The sequence below is a fragment of the Oratosquilla oratoria genome, chromosome 12 (assembly GCF_046742065.1).
Source record: "Oratosquilla oratoria isolate Oo_2021 chromosome 12, ASM4674206v1, whole genome shotgun sequence".
Taxonomy (NCBI): Eukaryota; Metazoa; Arthropoda; class Malacostraca; order Stomatopoda; family Squillidae; genus Oratosquilla; species Oratosquilla oratoria.
In genome coordinates, this window is record NC_134788.1 from 48044132 (window position 1) to 48056427 (window position 12296).

The 12296-nt window shown below is 40.1% G+C and overlaps 1 protein-coding gene across 1 annotated transcript; it reads left to right on the forward strand.

The window, feature by feature from the left end:
* Positions 1-3235: 3235 nt before the first annotated feature.
* Positions 3236-11682, forward strand: LOC143030375 (uncharacterized). The gene is made up of 6 exons (XM_076193524.1): positions 3236-3436; positions 4835-6478; positions 7840-7984; positions 9057-9354; positions 9715-9831; positions 11221-11682. Exons 1-6 carry the CDS (start codon positions 3253-3255, stop codon positions 11431-11433), a joined length of 2601 nt encoding a protein of 866 aa, XP_076049639.1. The 5' UTR covers positions 3236-3252; the 3' UTR covers positions 11434-11682.
* The last annotated feature ends 614 nt before the right edge of the window (positions 11683-12296 follow it).

Sequence of the window (12296 nt, forward strand, 5' to 3'; positions counted from 1 at the left end):
GTTTTGAGAGTTTTGGTGCCAATTTTGTAATTGCTCCTTGTATTCTTTCATTTTTTTTTTTATACATTTTTTTGTACTTGGTGACCATACTGTTGCTGCATATTCCAATTTTGGTCTTATCAGAGTGGTTAGAATTTTCTTCACCATTTCTTCATCCAGGTATGCAAATGCCACTTTGATTGTTCTTATTAAATTATAAGTTTCTCCAAAAATCTTATTTATATGTTTCTCAGGTGACATATTATTCATAACAATGACTCCCAGGTCCTTCTCATTCTCTACTTTTGTGTGTGTGTGTGCGCGCGCGCGTGTGTCGTGTGTGTGTGAAGCTTGTGCATAATAGACCTCCATCACATCCATGAAAGCTGACCTTCCCAGCTTCATCCTAAATTCTCTGACGAGTGCTCTATTACGCCAATCAAAGAAAATGTGACCATTACAGAGAATGGGATCTTTAATCATAACTCCTTATTTCTTTCTCAAAGACAATCAAGGTTTGAAATTGTCTGAATATCTTAGATTAATGTCACTTCACGCAAGTGAAAGTATATTTATATATTTATTAGATCCATGTCTTAGATGATATAACAAAGAATGATTTAAAATCTTATTGAAATCTAGTGGCGGTCAAGTCGTCTGTGTGTGGTAGCGGGGGGCAGCTGTTGAAATCTTTCTGTTAAGGTCCTTTCCCTAACTTAGAAACTGCCGTACTGACTTGACTAAATTCGACCTAACCTCATTTAACCTTATTTAAAGTAACTTAAGCTAACCTTATTTCATATAGAGTAAAATGATCGTAACACGTTGTATGTATCGACAGCAGCAAGATATGACGTCACAGAGGGAAGGGACCCAAGGTAGCTGAGCTGTGAGCTCTCTTCCGGGAGGGAAATAGCTGTCGATCACTTGACCATGGTGAATCACACACCATTCGATGGTGTAGTGGTAGCGATCGCGGCCGCCCAAGGCTGAAATAATTTCAGTATCGCTGCGCTGCGAGTCGTTACTCCAACTCTCGTGGGCGGGGAATTGAGGATGTATGTCCGTGTAAGGCCACAGCATTACCCATAGATCGGTCATATATGAGCTATGAGCTCTCTTCCGGCAGGAAAATAGCTGTCGATCACGAGTCCAACACGTGATCCAAGACCATAGTGAATCATACACACACACATTTGTCTTGCTGGTAATCTTCGACTGCTAACTTAGGGAGTGTGTGTGTGTGTGTGTGCGTGCGTGTGTGCGCGCGTTCTCAGACCTAGGAGGATAACAGCTGTCGATCACGAGTCCAGCACATGGTCAAATCAGTCGGTATAGAAAGATTCATATAATACTATTTTGTTCTTATAGCTAATATCACCAATGTATTTTCCTACCTTCCCAGCCTATATATATATATATATATATATATATATATATATATATATATATATATATATATGTATATATATATATATATATATTTATATATATATATATATATATATATATATATATATATATATATATGTATATATATGACACACAGGAAACCCACAGTCAGAGAAAATAAACTTCGAATAAAGAAGAATCCTATATTTCAGCTATCAACTGTAGCCCTCTTCAGGAAAGTACATAAGACAGAGGACAAAGGGGACTTGGAAGCTACAGAAAAGAGAGGGAACGTGGCCAGATGGCATTACTCAGGCGCGGGGTAAAATGGAGTGGCGGAGGAGGGTGAGGGTGAGGTGAGGGGGGATTGTAAGCTCCGTACCAGCCTACTAACTGCCGCGCGTGAAATAATATCAGGAGTCCACTGCCCTTTAGATATATCAATGTTGGGGTATTCCTCAATTAATGCTGATTCAACTATTTTTCTCCTGAAACCGCAGTGGGACTTGAACACTAATCTGGCCTTACCCCAGTCGAAAGAATGATTCTTATTTTTGACTTGAAGAAATACAGCCGAATTTTCTTGCCCATACCTAATTGACCTTTTATGTTCTGCCAATCTAGTGTTCAAGTCTCTCCCGGTTTGACCCAAGTAAACCAAATCACAATCTTGGTAGGGCAAACAATAAACACCAGGTGACTCTACTTCCTTCAGTTTTTGTTGAACGTTCACAATTTGCTTACGCACGGTGTTAGGATAGTGATATGCAATAGTGAGACGCTCATGAGGAAACAAATTGGTAGAAGAACTGATGGTTTTACTGTATGGATTTTTTAGGATATCCTTAAAGGAGCGGTGATAACTTGAGGGGACGGAAGTTTTAAAATGGTTGGCCCTAGCCTTACTGAGGGCTTGGTCCAGAAACCAGGGTAGATATGCCAACTTCTTAAGTTGACATTTGATCACCTCGATTTCATGGTCCAGAAATTGAGGACTGCAGATCCTGAAAGCCCTCAAGAAAAGGCCAGAGGCAACACATTTCTCAACATTGTCAGGGTGATTACTAAAAAAGTGAAGGTAATCACCCTGAAGAGGGCTACAGTTGATAGCCGAAATATAGGAATCTTCTTTATTCGAAGTTTATTTCCTCCGATTGTGGGTTTCCTGTGTGTCATTTACAAATGTGCTACTACATTTCTGTTTATATATATATATATATATATATATATATATATATATACATATTTATATATATATACTGTATATATATATATATATATATATATATATATATATATATACTGTATTTGTACTTGTTTATGTGCATGTAAATTTATCTAGATATTCATTAGATATTTTAATCAGGAACTATTCACACGGAGAAATGAAAATCTCAAATTTTGAATTATGTATTATCAATTAATTTGATCAACATAAATTTATAGACATATTTTCAATCGTCCCCCTTTGTAGATATATCCTACCGATTTATTACTTTTCCAAAATAAGAAACAAAGAAAAGCATTGGATATTTTGTAATAAATATAATCTTGAAAGAGATGCTTCATAACAAATATTATGTATTTTTTACATTTGGCAAGATTAGACGGAAGTTGCATATTGAAATTTGTTCTCAAGGTGGAAAAACGGCGTCGTATGTAAACAAATGTAAAAAAAAAAGTAAAATCACCATGACACTGAAACAAAATTCGAAAACTAACATAATTCATGGTACTAAATAATCACCTCTGTTTTCTAGTAGGAACCATATACAATTCATACTAACCACTTTTAGTCTTTTTAGCATATGCGTGCATCGACATGACGTCACTGACGCGCGATTCTGCTTCCCAACAGCGGCGACTAGGCGTGGCGACCAAATGTTCGCTGTAACGCTTCAGCCTGATGGCGTCGTGACAACGGAATCCTATGTCATTCTCAACCAGACGCTGCCAGACATGAATGTTTTTACCATCTGTATCCGTGTGCGGCTTTTCCAGTACCGTCTTCGGGCTGTCTTCGTCTCCTATTCCCAGCCCGATGATGATAATCACATCGCTTGGAGTAAGAATTCATGGACTTACTGTGTATATATAAATACATTTTCCCACATGTACTTACGTACACAGTACGCAAATGCATAAGTTACATAAACACATTTGATTAATTTCTTGTTCATTCTCTTTTCTCATCTATAGCACAGTATTCATGCATCCCGACACGCGAAATAAAGGGAAGAGATATTTGTCTCGTCATACAACGAGTATACGCGCCATCTTGGCCTGGAGACAAATCTATCTTACTTCATCATTACAGACAGGATGATATATATCATAAAGGATTACAAAGGAGGAGCATGCCGACAGGAGACCTTTTGGTCCATAACTAGGTCGGATGCGGAAAAAAATATAATAATGATAAATAAAAGAAAAATAAATAAGATTATAGCAATATAAATAACAATAAAATAAATAAATGCATAGGTATAGTTAAATAATAAACAAACAAATAGTAAATAATAAATTGACAGATAACTAATAATAAATGAAAATCAAGCAAATAATAATAAACAAATAATAAGACACAAATAAACAAATAATATAATATAAATGGCAGTCATTACAGCATCTTGCTTAGGTGTTTATCTAAACGAATCTTAAAGCTTCGAACTGAACTACATTGCACTGCCTCTGCAAGAAGTTTATTCCATTCATTAACTACATGGTTGGCGAAGTTGTTTCTACCCACTAGATTAAATTTTTTTCCTGACAGTTTGAGATTATTATTTAATGTCGGATTCTCATTCAGTGTGAAAATTTTGTTATTTTTGATGTTGTCAGTTCCCTTTAGAATCTTAAAGACTCAGGTCACCTCTGAGTCTGCGCTTTTTTTTAGGGAAAACAGATTCATATGTTTTAGTCGATTTTCGTATTATCTATTTTTCATACTTGGCATCAGTTCTGTGGCTCGCCGTTGTACTTTTTCCTAATACCAGAGCTGGACGGTTGATACATAAAACTAATCATTAAACAAAAATAGAAACGAAATTATACCCCCGTTAAAAAAGATGTAACAAGAAATTGAAAACAAACATGCGTCAGTCGTTAGCGAGGAAATTTAGTGCGATTGTGGACTGTTTTACCTAACACAATCCTAGTCTTTCAGATAACTATGGAGTAGTGACAAATAATTACTAGACTATCTAACTGTTATTTTTCATATCTATGGAGTAGTGACAAATAATTACTAGACTATCTAACTGTTATTTTTTTATATCTATGGAGTAGTGACAAATAATCACTAGACTATCTAACTGTTATTTTTTATATCTAAATATAATATCTAAGATCATTTATACAATCTGTGTGAAAGATGTATGTTACATTTATGATCGCTTTTCTAGTGTGAATGTTTGTTTACCATTCCTAAGAATCAAGATGGTTGTGTCCTGACTATTTTCAGACTATTTCTACGAAACGTCTGAGCTGGACCTGACCTGCTGCAACGGGAAGGTAGGCCTCCTGATCCCGATCGCTCTCCCCCTCGACCGCTGGTCTTCGGTCTGCGTGGCCGTTGACTTGAGGAACAAGATTTACCGGGTCGCAGGACCCAACCACTACGACGAGAAGACCTTCGTCAACGCCGACGGGTCTTCGGATATCCCCAGGATCCGAGGAGGCGGACTCCTGTACCTGGGCCAGGACCAGGACAGGTACGGTGGGGGGTTTAACAAGTTCCAGTCGCTTTATGCGACGCTGTCCGAGATGGCCATCTTCAGCGACTTCCTCCAGAGGTCTGAGCTGGAGGATTTCGTCCGCTGCAGCCGGATGAGCCAGGAACCCGAACTGATCCTCCCGGATCCGGCTCTGAACGCCACGGCCAGGAACGTCATCGAGATGGAGGTCAAGCTAGAGGAGGTGTGCGAAGACACGGGCAAGTACGTCGTCGTCTTCCCCGAACTCCGCGACTTTAACGACTCGGTGATCTTATGCCACGCTGTCAGCGGGCACCTGACCCTGCCCAGGGACGAGAAGGAGAATTACGAGCTCTTCCTGCTGGGGAACGTCTACGTCGAGGAATGCGGAAGGGACAACACGGACACTGTCTGGCTGGGGATCCGGGGCGACGAGGCGGCTGGCAAGTGGCACGACTATCTCAACCACACCGATCTCTCCTTCCAGAGCTTCCTGAAGGATCCGACCCCGAAGGCACCCAAGACGTGCGCCACTATGTACACCAGCAAGGACGGCGACATCGAGTACTACCACGGGATGTGGGCCACGCGCGACTGCGACATCGTCCGCCGGTGCCTGGCCTGCGAGTACAACGGCGTCAAGTTCCTCCACTTGCGAGGTCTCTGCCAGCATTCCTTCTTCGACAGGCTCTACTACGTCAGGGACACCCAGGACCACGTCCCCAAGTTCGAGGGTCTCCTCTACTCGCACATCTTCCGCACCTGGGACGCGGACAGCACGAGCACGGGCTACTGGAACCTGGTGGTCAAGGGGGAAGAGTCCTTCCGTGCCCGGACGAGGGTCCTCTCCACCTACGAGTACCCGATCGGTCTCCGGGAGTGGGACGTCAGCGGCGACGACTGCCCCGGCCAAAGGAAGTTCCTCAAGTTGACCTCGTGCAAGAACCACGAGTTCACGTGCAACGACGGCTCCTGCGTGCCCATCGAGAGGCGCTGCGACTCGACCACCCAGTGTCCGGACTCCTCGGACGAGACCAACTGCAAGAAGCTCCTCACCCCCGAGTACTACCAGTCGGACCTTCCTCCGCCGTCCTTCACCGAGGGCCAGGCGTTGACCATGCACATCGCCATCGACGTCGGCAACATCCGCAAGTTCGACACCAACGCCTTCAGCTTCGCCCTCGACCTGGAGACGACCCTGGTTTGGTACGACCAGCAGGTGACGTACAAGAACCTCAAGGACCGGCTCAACTCGAACAGGCTCGAGTCCTCCGTGGACGAATTGTGGACACCTCGCCTCAGCCTCTTCGGCGACGGCATGAGCACCAGCGACCTCATCGACCGGAGCTTCGACCTGATGGTCCACAAGGAGACGCGACCCATGGAGGACAACGACGAGAACGCCAACGAGGGTGAGTAGGCGACCCCTCCCCGGGAACCCTAACACAGAGCTGGGTAACCTTTGGCACGCATGGAAAATCTGGCACACTAACGACTGTTTCCGGCATTCGAGGAGAGGCTAGACGACTTAACTTACACGCTATGGAAAGACGCAGAGTATGGGGTGATCTAATAGAGGTGTTCAAGTGGATCAAAGGCTTTAACAAGGGTGATGCAAACAAGGTCATTATACTAAAACAACAGGGCAGGACTCGCAGTAATGGTTATAAACTGGACAAATTTAGATTAAAAAAGAAAATAGGCAAGAATTGGTTTACTAATAGGGTGGTCATCGAATGGAATAGACTTAGTAACCATGTGGTAAGCGCTGAAACTATCGGTTGTTTTAAAAAACGGTTAGACAACTTTATGGATGGGGATGACAGGTGGTGATGGATATGGAGCTGCCTAGTGTAGGCCTTATGGTCTCTTGCAGTCTCCCTCGTTCTTATGTTCTTATGTAAAAAATCATATAGATTATAATATTCAACTTCGTCTGTATGACCATTGGTGAACGCACGCCGCGCCGCCGCGCTGGGAGGAGGAGGATTGGGGTCCTTGTGAGAGATCCGTTGGGAGGCAGCAAGAATATTTCTTATCAAAGATTCGGCTGATTTCGGCACCCACCCACAAGAAGGTTACCCATCCCTGCCCTAGCCCAAGGGCACCTCTTTAGGTGCCGGACACGGGGCTTCTGGCTTGGCTATAGCCCCTTTCAAGCCTTTATTTATTTATTTATCTATTTTCTTGGGGTGGTCTACAAAGAGGTGGGAAGGAGGTATTATCCATAATGTACTATCAGGTTCTAAAGTTGGACGTTTCCTATATGCGCCAATAGAAGGTATTTTAGTCCCTTATCATGGTGTAATAATACCAGACAATATAACATTCAACATTTGATAGAGGTATTCAAATGGGTCAAGGGCTTTAATAAGGGTGATGCAGACAAGGTCATCATATTAAGACAACAGGCAGGACTCACAGTAATGGATTTGAATTGGATTTTTTTTGGGGGGGGGGAAATAGGCAAGAATTGGTTTACTAATAGGGTGGTCAACGAATGGAATAGACTTGGTAACTTCGACAGGGTGACAATTCTTCATGTGAGCCATCCTGGGTTTACAATTCTTCGGCTGTATAAGTTGATGACAATAAGCATAACACTTATTCAATCTAACCTCCATCCCACTGTTGATATTCGGCGTACTGGGGTGACAATTCTTCAGGTTTTATTTCTCTTTTATCTATCTATTTATTCTATATATTTATTTATCTATTCTATTTATCTATATTATCTATTTATTTATTTGTTTATCTTTTGTGTACACTGCAGACGAGATGTACAGTGGCCGGACCAACCCTCTTGTTTCCCGCCGTAAAGTCTTTGCCACCTTCTCCTGCAACTTCGACCTGACGCTCTACCCGTTCGACACGCAGCACTGCAACATCCATGTCCTTCTTGTCAACACCGACAAGACGTAAGAACAGAAGAACATAAGAATGGAGGAGACTGCAAGAGACAACGAGGCAGTTGCATGTCCATTACCACTTTTCATCCCCATCCATAAAGTTATTTTCTCTTAAAAGAACCCCATTTCTTTCAGCGCTCACTATATACGTGGTTACTAAATCTATTCCATTCATTAACCTACTCTACTAGTAAACCAGTTATTTTTTATTTCCTTCTTAAATCTAGATTTGTTCATTTTAAATCCATTACTACGAGTCCTGCCCTGCTGCTGTCTAATTAATATCGTCTCCGCAGTGCTCATAAATCCGATATTCTTTTTTATCATTAGTATTTAGTATTTGCATAATTTCATTTTCATAACTTGATTTATATATTTCTATTATTAGTATTTAATATTTTCATAACTTGATTTCAATATTTTTATTGTTAATATCTGTAACTGGCAAGATGACAGACACTAAAGCTGATTCGAATAGTATCGTATGTTAATTATTTATGCTCGGTACGCTTTGTCAAAGACAAATAAATGAATAAACATGGATGAAAATAAACAAATAAATATAAATGAATAGACACAGAGATACGTAAACAAATGAACAAACAAATAAATGAATAAAACCACAATCCTACGACTGACAAAAATTAGTGGTAAATATTCGGAACACTCCTGCCCACCATTTCGGTTCTGATTGCTCCCCCCGGCCCCAACTCGCCTCGTCCCAGTTATATCATACAGTAGTTCCCTCCTAAAAGCAGACCATAATCCAAAAAAGTAGTAATACTGCAAGCAATAATACAGTAATATAATATAACTAATAATAATATAATAAGTATAATAGTATAATACAATAATATATATATGTATATTTATATATCTATATATATATATAGATATATATATATATATATATATATATATATATATATAATATATATATATATATAATAGTAATAATATATGATATAATATAACTGTCAAAATAGTCCCTAGACGACCCCGATCAACAGCAAAACATAAGCGTTCGGATGGCACCGAACGAAGAAGCTTCAATAACAAACGTCGTTTCGAACTCGCCCAGGTTCGTGATTCTACAGAGGGACAACACTTCCCTTCACCTGAGCGGCAAGAGACGCCTCTTGGAGTACGAGGTCGAGTCCCTGCGCCTCGAGGACGGCGAGGACGAACTGTACAGCGGAGTAACGGTCCTCCTCACCTTCAGCAACTTGTACCGCTTCCACATCTCCAACAGCTACGTACCCACTTTCCTCCTCCTCGTCATCTCGTACTTGACCTTCCATTTCGACATCGACAGCTTCAACGAGAGGATTATGGTCTCCCTAACTGCTCTCCTCGTCGCTTCGGCCCTCTTCACGCAGGTGCGGAGTCCTAGCAAAGTCCTGGGGGGTCTTGAGGTCTCATAGATGGTATCTGAGGGGTTCAGGAAGCGTGGGATTTACTATTATTTATTATTAGTATTATTAATTATTATTATTATTATTATTATTATTATTATTATTATTATTATTATTATTATTATTATTATTATTATTATTATTATTATTATTATTATTATTATTATTATTATTATTATTATTATTATTATTATTAATATTATCATTATTAATATTATCATCACTATTGTTACTATTATCATTACCACTGTTGTTAATACAATTATTATTTTCATCTGCATAATCATTATCATTTCTTTCCCCACGTCTCGTGCGCATGCGCAGGTGAGTTCCTTCGTGCCAAAGACGGCTTACCTCAAGATGATCGACGTCTGGTTCATCTTCTGCATCTCCGTCATGTTTGGCATCGTGGTGGCGGTGGCAGGGATCAATCGAGCAAAGGTAGGTGCCCCCGAGGATTAGGGATAAAATAAACAAAGGTAGATAACCCAGTAGCAGTAGACGTTTTACTATTTAACAACCAAAACAACAATTACAACAACAACAATATTAATAATAATGATAATAATAATACATACATATACCAAAGGCTTTTTCCCCTTACACGGGGGGTAGCCAAAAAGAAAAAGGCATAGAAACCACTCCCACCTATTCCATTTCCTATATATTCCACTCCCCTCCACCCTCCTCCCTCCCTCTTATCTTGGCACCTCCTGGATAACAGGTCACCCCTGCACCTTGTCCACTGCCCTGGGTCAGAAGCAGTGTCGCAAGACACAGCACATCCACAGCAAGGCCGCTTCATAAATTCGGCGACCCCCCCTCTCCGGCCCCTCATGCAGAAAAGGAGAAGACGGGGAGAATTTCCTTCGGGCTGCGTCAATTTTTTTTCTCATACATACTTCCTCACCCCCCATCCCCCACCCACTTCCCCTCATGCATCACAGCATCATCTATACACGACCCCTCTCCATTCACCCCTATCTTCTGTCCTCTCCCGTCCTTCCTCCACAGACATTCCTCTCTTTTGTAATGCCCCTTTCACCCCATCCATCCATCTCATCCTAGGGCGCCCCCTCATATTCACTCCTTCCACCTCTGCCTTCCACACTTCTTTTACTAATCTTTCTTCACTCATTCTTTCCATGTGTCCAAACCATCCTAAAACTCTTTCATCAACCCTATCTCCCAGTTCCCTTTCCACCCCTGTTCTCCTCCTCACCATTATTATTATACTATAATAATAATAATAATAATAATAATGTGGATAGGAGGTAAGGGAACACGGGCTGAGGGAAATACTTCTATTCCTGACTAGTTTCGCCTGAGTGGCTTCTTCAGAGGAATAGAAGTATTTCCCTAATCCCGTGTTCCCTTACCTCCCATCCACATTCGTCACAATGTATACACAACAACAACAACAACAACAACAATAATAATAATAATAATAATAATAATAATAATAATAATAATAATAATAATAATAATAATAATAAATAATAATAGTAATAATAATAATAATGATAAAGATGATAATAATAGTAATAATAGTAAAAGATAATGATAATAATAATAAAGAGATGCACTTGCTCCCGGGGTAGGGACTCGAGGTGCTCCACGCCTGGGACCCAGTAGGAATGAAATGCATGGTGCAAGTTTCCCTATACAGAAAATAACCCCTTAGATCATTGTTTTACGTCATTCTCAGGCAGTGAAAAAAAAATCTAACTCAAAACAATGCATGTCTATTGATAGACCTATGTTGGGACACAACAGTGCTTATTTAATTCATTTATATGTATATATACATAATATATTCTACTTTGTCAGGTACATGGCAAGAGCGAAGGAATTCTGACGACGAAGGTGACTCAAGTATATCCTGCAGGAAGAACTCCGTCACGAGACTTTGACGATTCCTCCTCCAAGAAAGACTTTTCGTCCAGGTTCAACCTTTGGGCTCAAGTCGGCTTCCCAACTCTCGTGATCAGCTTCGTCTTCGTCTACGGGCTTGTCATCGTCACTTGGCCCGATACGAACTAGTTCACGAGGCGTCGCATTGAACGCATAACAACTCGACTGTGCAGTTTAGTTTAGTTTATTTATCTATCTATCTTTTTACTTTTTTTTCTTTGTTTATTTATCTATTTACTTAATTTTCTAATTATTTATTTGATTTACTTATTTATTCTATTAATTTGTTTCTTTATTCATATTTACATTTATCTATTCCTTTATTTATTTCATTTATCTATTTGTCTCTTTTGTTTCTCTATTGATTTGTTTAATTCATTTATTATTTTTATTCTATACCTCTCGCCGATTCCGGCTTGTAGTGTCTTGATGCAATAAACACGAAATAAGCAAACTATACATTGTTTCATTGTACAGGATTATGGCAGTGATTTACCACCCGACATTTAGATTCTTCTGTAGCATATATATATACATATATATATATATATATATATATATATATATATATATATATACATATATATATATGTATATATATGTGCGTGCGTGTGTGTGTGTGTGTGTGTGTGTGTGTGTGTGTGTGTGTGTGTGTGTGTGTGATCTTTCGTCACTTTCACCATCTGGCCTAAATAATTATACTCTTCAACTTCCTCAAGACTCTCATCATCAATTACAATCTCCTTACTTTGAACTTTCGTATTGAACATTACTTTGGTTTTACTCTTATTCATTTTTAAACCTACTTTGACACTTTCCTTGTTTAGATCACTCAGCATATCTTGCAAGTCTTCTGCTCTCTCTGAAATAAGAATAATGTCATCCGCAAATCGTGGTTCAAATATTCGCCATTAATCTTCAAACCTTTCTTTTCCCAACTCAGTCTTCTGAAAAAAACTTCCAAGCAAGCTATAAATAGTTTCGGTGAAATT

What these genes read in the sequence shown, in the direction of transcription:
- LOC143030375 (XM_076193524.1), top strand. Translation starts at nt 3,253, where the DNA reads ATGTTCGCTGTAACGCTTCAGCCTGATGGCGTCGTGACAACGGAATCC. An exon ending in CTTGTCAACACCGACAAGAC is followed by an intron (nt 7,985 to 9,056) that starts GTAAGAACAGAA and finishes GAACTCGCCCAG; the next exon opens with GTTCGTGATTCTACAGAGGG. An exon ending in CAGGGATCAATCGAGCAAAG is followed by an intron (nt 9,832 to 11,220) that starts GTAGGTGCCCCC and finishes CTACTTTGTCAG; the next exon opens with GTACATGGCAAGAGCGAAGG.